The 9,646-nt window shown below is 48.1% G+C and overlaps 1 protein-coding gene across 1 annotated transcript in view; it reads right to left on the bottom strand.

Moving 5' to 3' along the window:
• TMEM180 (transmembrane protein 180) overlaps window positions 1–3,687 on the bottom strand; it is a 6,613-nt gene extending 2,926 nt beyond the window's left edge. Inside the window, exons 1-4 of the mRNA XM_009695417.1 lie at window positions 3,418–3,687; window positions 2,870–2,949; window positions 1,610–2,059; window positions 572–689 (exon numbers count right to left, since the gene is read on the bottom strand). Of these exons, the coding sequence (XP_009693719.1) occupies window positions 572–689; window positions 1,610–2,059; window positions 2,870–2,949; window positions 3,418–3,582 (813 nt within the window). The 5' untranslated portion in view covers window positions 3,583–3,687. The remainder of the gene's footprint in view (window positions 1–571; window positions 690–1,609; window positions 2,060–2,869; window positions 2,950–3,417) is intronic.
• Window positions 3,688–9,646: the final 5,959 nt, after the last annotated feature.

The raw sequence follows: 9,646 nt of genomic DNA on the forward strand, positions 1-9,646 counted from the left end.
CCAGCATCAAGAGCCTGCCTGAGGGGAACTGAGGGATCCCCAAGGAGATGGGAGCTGTGACTGCAGCACACAAAGCTGGGCAGGCTGCCGGCATTTGGTAGTAATCACTGAAGAGGATGAAGAACAGAAATGGCAAAAGCCAGCTGGGAGGTGGATCCAGCTGGACAGTGAGAACAGTGATGTGAGCCTCAGGAAAGCAGAAAGGAGGAGACTGTGCTGACACTCACCCCAGCAAACTGCGCTCCTGAACTCACCCCCACCATGAGCCAGGCCTTGTGCTTCTGCACCCCAGATGGGCTGCACAGAGCTCAGCCAGCCCCCATAATCCAGCCTACACTGAAAAGAGAGGAAGGAGCGCCCCACAGCTTGCTCAGGAAGTATCCTCGGGTCACAAGCAGGGAGAGTGGCCACCAGCTGCTGAATCAGCCAGCACGGGCCAGAGGTTCCAAGAGCAAGCGGGTGCTGGAACAGCTCTGCCCTTCCTGGGGAACTCATACTGCTGAATCACCACCTCAAACAGCCGAAGCCAATGCTCATCCACTGAATCACAACATGTTCCTGCTGCGCCTACCTGGACGAGGTTCATGCAGACAAACCAAAGGAAGTTGCGATGCCGGGAGAGCTGCTGGAGATACTCTGACAGGGTTATCCTCTTCTCCTGGGGGACGGAGAGTTTCTCAATGTACAGCCTGAAGGGAGAGAAGTTTAAAAAAGCAACCGTAAATCCCTCACATCAAGCAGGGGAGAGCCCCCAGCTCTCCCTGCACAGACGCAGAGCTGTCTCTCCTCAGCTCCCATCCGAACCTTCCCTCTCCCTGGACCAAATAAAAACAGTAGAGTCTACAACAATGTTTGCTTATTGCTAGCAAGAACAAAAGGCAACAGGTCTCCCAAAGAACATTTGTCTTCTGAATCCAAAATTCAGATTTCTGTCCATAAAAGCATCCTCCTCTTATTAGCCATTCCACTACGCATACGCTCCTCTTCCAGATCCCAGCGGTTAGCTCACCTGGCAGATCTCATCAGGATCTGCTGTGTTACTACACCATAATGCTGGCAGCTCACAACAAGAGACACGTGAGGCAGCCCAAGGAAAAGCAAGGGAGCCGAACGTGAGAAACCAGCTGCGTCATGGCCTACCAACAGCCCAGCCACTATCAGGTAGCTAAAGCAAGCAAAAGGATAAGAGACATTCACTTGTCCAACTCCAGAGGAAATGGGCAGCAAGGTGGTCTCATGCTCAAGCAGCAATGCTTTCATGATAAGCTGCTTCTGACATTTTGCCACTCACAGGCCTCACTTGGGTGCTCTAGATATTAACTCATTTCATGTTCCAAACACTGGATGGCCATACAGCAGGTCAGGGCTCTGCCTCCAGTTTGGGCCAGGGGTGTCACGAGGTAGTTTTGTCCTCTTTTCAGAGGGCCTTAGGAGCCAGTGTGACAGAGGTGATTCTGAAAACTGTATCAACAGACAAGAACCACAGATGAGTAACAAAAGTTTGCCTCGTCCTGGATCTTCCCACACATTTAGTTTGATGCAGTGCATAACAGAACACTACAGAGCTATGTCAGGCCTTTGTCTCTGCTGCAGAACTGGTGACACTTACTCTTTTAGGGTTGATTCCTGGTCCCATTTTGCTTTCCCATCAGCCTCAAACCGCTGGCGGAGCAGCTGTGTGGACAGGGTAAAACCAACAATGGAGCAGAGGGCCAGCACAACGCAAAATATGCGAAAGGAAAAGAAGTCCTCTTTGTTCCACACTGCGTAGGACATGAAGACAGAGAGGGAGCCTATGGCACTGAAGAGGGAGCAGTAGAAGTTGAGGCTAGTCCTGTCTTTTGCTGAAACAGCCAGGTCTGCGAGCAAGGCGTTGTGATGGAGGTCGACCATGGTGAGAAAGCTGTCGTACATGCAAAGGCAAAGAAGGAACTGCAAACCAGGATGAGCCCAGGCAACCCAGAAAGCCAGGAAAGAAATGGCAAAGAGAGGGCCATTGTGGCTTAGCGCTTTGAGCCTCTTCAGAATGACTTCGGGGGAGGAAATCTCTGCTCCTGGCCTGCAACAGAAGACAAAAACTTTAGACACCTGGACAAAACCCTGCATGACCATGTATTCTTCATCTCCAAAGAAGTCATGTAAGTGGCATAGATCTAAATACAGGTTTTTCTCATGTAACAAGCACCCACATCAGATACCTTCTCAGCTGATATGTGAACACACTGAAAATATGGGTTTAAGAAGGCCAAAAAGCAAGAAGGAAAGGGATTATTTTTTTTCTACAGAGCAAGTCTCTTCCTGATAGCGCTGCACTGTCTGCACTTTGCACAATGTAAATGATTTCAATGAGCACTTGAAGTTTTTACTAGTTGCAGGAAGCCACACCAAGATTTTCATTAAAAGCTTGATGTAAATACATGAGAAATGCTAATGGCCAACAGCGATCCATGATCCAGGGAGTTTGGGAACAACTGGTCTGAGGCATTCCAAGTGGAAATAATTGTCCTTTTCCCCCTTGTGTCTCCCAAACCACATACAGACACTCTCTAACACTCCACTAAGAGGCTTGCTCATACAGCAGGGGCGTGAGATTTGAGACACCCGTATTTTAGGTTCTGTATCACTCCTGATTGTTAAGGGTTAGGGTCACATCTAACTGATAGGGGTATGACTTCCTCTATACAGCCAGGTACTAAAATAACATGCAAAGAGCACTGAACTTCAAAGATGCCAGGAAAAGGAGGTATTTAAGAGTTCCATGCCTCAGAAACCATTACCAGACCACCATTTTAAAGCTGCCAATTTCACATCATCTCCCCCTGAGACTAAACAACTTCCCAGCTTCTGCTGGAAGTGGAACTTAACTTACTGCTGTGTGCTAAGGAACACTCGGTCACTCAGCCAGCCAAACAGAGGGTCATTGAGGCTGTTCCAGATCAGAAACACTGTCTAGGAAAGAAAACAGGACAGTGAAACAAACCACAGGACAGTTCCCGCAAAGACTCAGTTCTGTTACTGAAGCAAGCAGTGCTGAGCTGGCACGGTGAACAACCAGCAGGAACTGTCCCAGCGCACCTTCCCTGACGCATCACTGCTGTACAATTCCCCTGTTGGGGGCAACGGCCAGATTAACACAGCGAGGCCAGTGGTTTTCCCTGCCTGTGAAACACGCCGACATCCCCAGAGGAAAGCCAGTATTAAGAACAAAGTCTCTGTGTTTTCTATTCCAGCTTGTTCTATCTTTATATAAGTGGGAAAACCAGAAAAGCCCAAGTTAGCACTCAGAAGGCTCCCTTGCTCCCTCTCCAGAGGGGAACGCTGCTATTACAACTAACGCTCTTCACACTTCTAGAGAGGAGTGGTCTTGGTTTCAGAATTTCTTACGTAAGAGGACAGAAGCCTGTGGAAAAGACTAACCTCTCCAATCCAAAAGGACAGTTTATCAATCTTGTAAACAGAGACAAAGGTGTCCACATAGTACAGGAGGAACACGTTGTGCAAAATGGAAACGAACAGCGACAGGGACCCGTAGATCACTGCAGTGGGCAAATGAAAAAGGCAAGCCAACAGTCGCAACCCCATGTTGGCACAGTCAGCGTTCAGCTCCCTCGATCACCTCCATTTCAGATGGGATGTCTTCTCCCAACACCTGCTACATCTTTGTTGGGGCCAATCCATTGTCAGTCCTGCAAGAGAGAAAAAAAGAAAAAGAAAACCGGTTCAATTTCTTAAATGAACTAAAAGTTGAATCAAATTAATTTGTAAATCTTTGCCTGCAGAGATCAGAATTCATACTGCTTTGAGGAGCTGTTTAAAAGTGGATTGGATGGGACTTAATAGACTAAAAGCTGTCTGCTGCACTAAAGCTGTTTCATTAAGCTGAGGCCGGGCTGCGGGCTCCTGAGGGTGCAACTGTCTCCTCGTGAGCAGGCTGCCCCGTCCTTTACCCTGTAATGTTCTTTGTTACCCAGCAAGTAGCCGATTAGCTCTTTCCAGCTCTTTAAAGGCAAGGTCACAGGAGGAATCAAGTGAGACATCTGCAAACAACAAAGCAGCCTTCAGAAAACACACCTAGTCACTGACATTTTTAGGTACCAGTGTAAATTTTTAGCCAAATAAAAATGACAACAGCTGTGATGTAATCTCACACGTGCATGCTGCTTTCCCCAGACAGTCACAGCTGACTGCACCTGGGCTGGCTCAGGCAGGAGTTATTTATGGCAAGCAGTGTTGCTGCTCTGTGGCATGAAGAGACACGGCCAGAACATGATGGCATGCAGCAGACATGCTGCCATCATGTGATAAAGACAACCAGAAGTCATTTAGCAGCTGTCTGGCTCATCTTGGAGTGGCCTGAATTTTAATATCAGCGTCTGAAATAAAGATGCTTTGGCTAGGCAGCAATATATATGTAAATAAACAAGCAGAAACAGCAGCTTTATACCAGAACAAGTCACTGGATGTTCACAAGGAGCTGAGGTGCGAGGGGAGGACACCTCACATGGGCACTGACTGGAGCTCACAGCCAGGAGCTGGGACCATCATTCTCCTGCGATGTACTCTTGTGCTTTTCAGACTGAGCCTCCTCTCACACTCAAGTTGCTACAGACCAAAGGCAAAACACAAGGCACCTCTTCAGAGGCACTCATGCATCTGGTGAGATGTTAAGGGTTCTTTAATCAGTGTAAGTCACCTTCTCCAGCCTGTGCCATCATAAGAAACCCTGTTCACAGCATACGCATGATGGGTGACAACAAGGTTGCTATCTTAACACGGTCAAAAGTAAGATAAAGGGCTGGAAGTCACTCCTGTTTCAGCCCTCCAGGGTCTGCACTCACCCAACCCACACGTCATGGGGACTTCACAACGCAGGATAAGAATAAGCACATCAGAAACGGGAAACTACGCACCAAGCCAGCCTTCTCAGGCTTGCAACATCAGCTGCAGCAAGTCCAAGCAGAAGATCAAGGGGAAGAATGAACAGCTGGGTATGAAGCATGATGAAAAGCCAGTCCCATTCAGCATTTCCCAGAAATCTTGAGTCTCACCACTTCTAGGCAAGGTTAGAAAAGCAAAAATAACCATCCACTCAGCCTAGCCCAAGGAATTCCTCATAACTAGTTCAGAAGGAGCAGGAACAGCATTTGTTCCAATCAATTACATCACTAGACTGAAACTGCACATCAGCTCCACTCCCAGCCAAAGCGCTAGACCTCAACTGGATCCAACTGCAGAGCCCTCATGGAGCTAAGCCACCACTCTGCATCCCCGCCGTGCCAAAAGCCACAGCCAGATAAAAGGAAGACACTGCTTGGAGGGGAACTGAGCCAGACAATGAACTTTTATAGGTATAATTAAAGACAGACAAGCCTCAAGGGGAAATTGCATTTTGTATGGTCATGAATTGAAAAGGAATCAGGAAATTGTGATGTGTAAAGATAAAGGTTAAGGAGAAGGGAGAGCGAAGCCAACTGACCCACCAATAAGCCCTCTGCCTCTCACTCAGAGCCTTCTGCGGAGGACCAGCTCAAGGGCAGATGAAGCCACCAGAGTGCTGGGCACCCTCATAAACAGGATGGAGAACAAGCGGACAGCATCATGTTGCACCATATGAAACCTCAGTGTATCCAGTCCTTGACTGCTACATGCACATCTAACCTCACTACAAAATTCCTGAGACATAGACATGAGGGAGATCAAAGAAGGGCAACTAAAGCAGTGAAGGGACTGAAGCAGCTGCCTGCTGAAGAAAGTCCAAACAGCTGGGACTCCAGGTGGAGAGGAAAGGCTGAAGGGGGACACGATTAAGGTTTACAGTCCCATGCACAGTGGATATGGTGGAGGTGGAACTGTTGTGTGCCAGAAAAAACATTGGGAGCACTCACTGTAACTAGTAGGAAATCAGTTTAAAGCACAAGAAAATACTTCTTTACCTGGCAGGTAGCAAGCATCTGACACTTGCTGCCAAAGGAGGCTGCAGAGGTGGGCAGCAGGTTCAAAGGATTAGACAAATGCATGGAAAACAGATGTACACAAACAGCTACTGAAGAGAACAGGCAGGGAGATCCCCTCTAGCTTTCCTAACCGGAGGGCTGCGCAAGCTGGGGGTGGACAAGCGCAAAGGGCACAAGCAGTGGCCAGGCTCACGGGCTCTCCCCTTTAAATAGCATCTCCTGCTGCTGCCGTGGGGCAGAATACGGGGTGAGACAGACCGACTGTCTGACCCCCTAAGGCAATTCTTAACCTGGACTTGACTTTGCTACCCAAAGGCCTGTTTGAAAGCAAAGCTGGCACAAGGCTTGGTCCTCAGTGCTGCACTTTACATGGTACCCACCCAAATGATGCTTCACTAAGCACACATTGCACAAGCCACAGCTGCTCAAGTTTCCAGAGACACCTCATTTTACCATTTATATGCTACAGCACTGTTTAAAGAAGGTGAAGTTCCTCTTCCTCTCCTTTTTCTCCCTCGTCACTCCCTCACAGATGTGCAACCCCTCCAGCCAGCTGACATTTGTAAGTAATTTCACCATGCTGGGATAGTTGTTAGGTCATTTTACGTACATTTTTTTCCCCTCCCCATCTGCAAATGTGCAGATGTAAAGAAACAAATCATAGTTGTCTGTAAAAAGTAGATTTTGCTTCTATATCCTAAGCACTGTGTTATTTAAACTTGCCACACTGGTATTTTCATAACCTTTTCCTTGGGATGGAGAATTACTCATGGAGTATGTCAGAACTTTTCAACATTAGGCTTTAAGTAGTAATGGGAAAAGGAGCTGCAGGAGGGAATAGCTATCATTCATTCATGCTGAACTTCTAACACACAGTCATAAAGCAACAAAACTCATAAATTAGAAAGCAACTAGCCTTTATTTCAGAAACTTCCACCTCCGCATCTGACATCTGGCATCGCTCCTGCCAGTGACGTTTGCAGATCTTATCTTTTGGAGAAGGATGTTTGAATTCTGGCTACCAGGAAAGCATTGCTTTTGTTTGAGAGTGCTGGCGAATGGCAGCTGGAAACACACCAGTTTGAGGCTCACGCATCTGCTCTAACTTCCTAGCCAGCTCACAGCTGGATTCACGAGTCATTGTGTCCCATGGCGATTCAGCAACCCTTTGGCCTTGCAAGAAGACTGAGCCCCAGCCTTTCACAGCCGAAGCTGGTTGTACTGAGTTGTCAACAGAGCCATATACATGAATCTTGGCCCAAGTCAGTCTTTTAAGCAGGGCCAGATGATTCCTATATGCTGAAGCTGACACTCAGGAAACTGAAATAGTCATCTGCAGACCTGACCACAGTAACAGGATGACTCTCCCTTTCATTCTCCACTATGTGGGTAATGCAGGCTGGAATATCGCAAATAATACTTCAGGATACATCTGTGCTTGCTCCAGCCGTGACTACGCTGCCTCTGCTGCATATTCTGGATTTTGAGTGGCTTACTAGCTCAAGCAGAGGGCCAGACAAATATACCAGCTCAGTGTCTCTGCATCCGCTAAACAATAAATCCACCAGCTGGATAAGCCACCCAAAAGGGGACCCTATTTCTAGACATTCATTGTGGCTAGACAGGACCAGGCTGCTAGTGGTCCAGCCCCATCCAGAGGGAAGCCAGAGTGGAGCTGCGCCCGTGAAAGAGCTGCTACCCTGTGACCCGTCCCAGCATAGCACTTGATGCTGGGCATGCCAATTCCTCGCAGATCCTGTAAGTGACATTCTCAGCCAGAGGAAAACAGTCATGGATGTCTTCATCTGGTCAGGCTTATCCACCAGGGGAAAGTCTGTTTTGCGAGCACAGATCAGTTTCTGCACACTCCTCCCCACCCTGCGCACAGCAACCCAGGATGCCTCCGAAGCACAGACACATCAGTGGGTCCTCACCCCATGGAGCTGCTTAGATTCTGGTAGGACTCTGTTCAGTAAGAAGGAAAATCCCTCCACGGAGCTCTTTCACTAACTTAACTCTACTGAAAGAGCCTCCACTTAAACCAAAAAAAAGTCTCAAAATCCTATTCCTATCCCAGGAAAACTCCTATCTAGACACACACTCCACAAAATTTAGGCTCCTTTGACAAAACCTTGATCCCATGCATCCTCTTAGAGACAGATGTATCTCCAAGATTCTCAATTTCTCCACTGTACTACTTCTGAAATCCTAATGCCACATTTCCTCAGATAATCCACTTGCTTACAGAGAGTCTCAAGGGAACACCAAACACAGTCCTATGTGAAACATTAACAAAATGGCCAGTAGCAGCCTCCCCACAGCTTGGTATCTGAACGGCAAAGCAATGAAGCCTCTGAAAACCTGATACTAGGTCAGGCAAGGAAACGTGCCACTTCAAAGAGGCTATGAGGGCATTTCCCAGTACTGTTTACCAATTCAACAATTGCAGATGCCTCAGTATCATGACAGGCTTGGTAACACCCTTCTTATTACAGGCAGTCATGTGCTTCCATCAGGTGCTGCCGTCACTTCTGCAGAGTTCATACACGTAAACAGAACTGCCACGCAGATGACAATTAACATCTTGAACCAGCTGGTAGTTTCTGTGGAGCTGTGTTCCAGCAGAGCAATCTCGTTAAATCAGATCTAATTCCCTAATGAGATTACAAGATTTGTTAATAGAGGTAACTGGGTAGATCTCATAGTCTTGGAACTTGGTAAGGCATTTAACAGCACATGGTATCCCTTTTCTAAAAATTCATTGTTTTACAGCGTAAAGAAAGCATGTTAGATGTATTAAAAACTGGTTCCCGATGATGTTACTATCAATATAAGCTCTAATCTTGTAGTGGACTTCACAGCACTGGTACAGGAACCATTGTCAGGTAACTCTGGCTTCAAATCACAAGTTTGGAAGTAAATATGAAGCCCTTAACAAAAACAACCCCCAAGAGCAGAATCACAGAAGCTAGAAAAGGGAATTACTGCACAGATACTGCCTTTTCTTGTTAAGACTTCATAGGAAGCACCAGGTGAGAAGCATTTTTTACCACTCCGCTCAAGTACAGCAACCAGGAGTTTCTGCTACACGACTCCATCTTCTCACCAGGGAGACTTTTCATCCATACGAATCTTTCAAAGCCACAGTCCCACCCCTAACACCCCAGCTTCAGCCACAAGGCCACACACCACTAGCCAAAGGGCTGAAGGAAGCCCAGCTGCTGAGGCCACCAAAGATCTCTGTGGTGTTTGGGCCTGAAAAACACAGCACCGTCACCAACTAAAGCAGCTGAAACCCCATGTACAGGAAAGGAAGACAGGGAGCCAGGCGATACCTGTGAAGCGAGGCCAGAGATGGGGACGCCATTTCTTTGGACACCGAGAGGACAAGCCCCATCCACAGGGTCCCCCCACACTGAGGGGAGGCCTAGCAGCCCTGGTAGAGGAAGGGGCGGCTGGGCAGGGGCACAGCCATCATTTCGTGGTGGGCTCCCACTCAGGCTCCATGGTGGGGGAGGGCCCACTTGGGGTTGTGCTGTCAGGTGAGGGGAAATTGTGACAGGGACATGGCGGTCAGAGCCCCGCTGCACATCTCCAGGTAGGGTAGGGCAATGCCAGGGCCATCTCTCCTTGCCGGGACCCTGCGAGGGGGTGGGAGGCAAACCCCGACCGGCTCCACAGCGGGGGACTGA

Source organism: Cariama cristata, unplaced genomic scaffold (genome assembly GCF_000690535.1).
Source record: "Cariama cristata isolate BGI_N322 unplaced genomic scaffold, ASM69053v1 scaffold40742, whole genome shotgun sequence".
In the NCBI taxonomy this organism is placed as follows: domain Eukaryota; kingdom Metazoa; phylum Chordata; class Aves; order Cariamiformes; family Cariamidae; genus Cariama; species Cariama cristata.